General features: G+C 65.4%; 1 protein-coding gene across 1 annotated transcript in view; it reads left to right on the forward strand.

Annotated features, from left to right (window-relative positions):
• Positions 1 to 403: 403 nt before the first annotated feature.
• The window catches only part of LOC104403628 (pleckstrin homology domain-containing family B member 1-like), a gene marked incomplete at both ends in the record, with an annotated part of 3,729 nt that continues 3,643 nt past the window's right edge, over positions 404 to 489 (forward strand). Inside the window, one exon of the mRNA XM_010011846.1 lies at positions 404 to 485. Within this exon, the coding sequence (XP_010010148.1) occupies positions 404 to 485 (82 nt within the window). The remainder of the gene's footprint in view (positions 486 to 489) is intronic.

A 489-nucleotide genomic window follows, 5' to 3' on the forward strand; every position in this document is an offset into this window, starting at 1 on the left:
GGGGGGCGCCCCCTGCCATGAAAACAGACGCGCAGCTCCATGGCCGGGGCTGGATCTGCTCCCGCGCACAGCGGGGCAGCACCAGGACATCCTGATGGCTCTTCCTGGCAGCCCCGTGTAATTTAAAGCCACCTGGACACACTGCCCCAGCTCCTCATGCCAGGGACCAGTGTCCTGCGGGATGCGGCGGCTCTTGGGGGGGGGGGATCCGGCTGCAGGTTAAGGGGATGGGGCTGTGGGGGGGGCCCGGCTGGACTCCCACCGCAAAAAAAAACCTGCGGGATGCGGCGGCTCTTGGGGTGGTGGGATCCGGCTGCAGGTTAAGGGGATGGGGCTGTGTGAGTGCACTGGCTGTATCCCACCGGCCTCACTGGGCTCTTTTCCCTCCTCCCCATCCCTCGAGGCTCCATCCTGCGCCGCTGGAAGAGAAACTGGTTCGTGCTGTACCTGGATGGCAGCCTGGTGTACTACCACGACGAGACACAGCGC

Source organism: Nestor notabilis, unplaced genomic scaffold (genome assembly GCF_000696875.1).
Source record: "Nestor notabilis isolate BGI_N333 unplaced genomic scaffold, ASM69687v1 scaffold27653, whole genome shotgun sequence".
In the NCBI taxonomy this organism is placed as follows: domain Eukaryota; kingdom Metazoa; phylum Chordata; class Aves; order Psittaciformes; family Psittacidae; genus Nestor; species Nestor notabilis.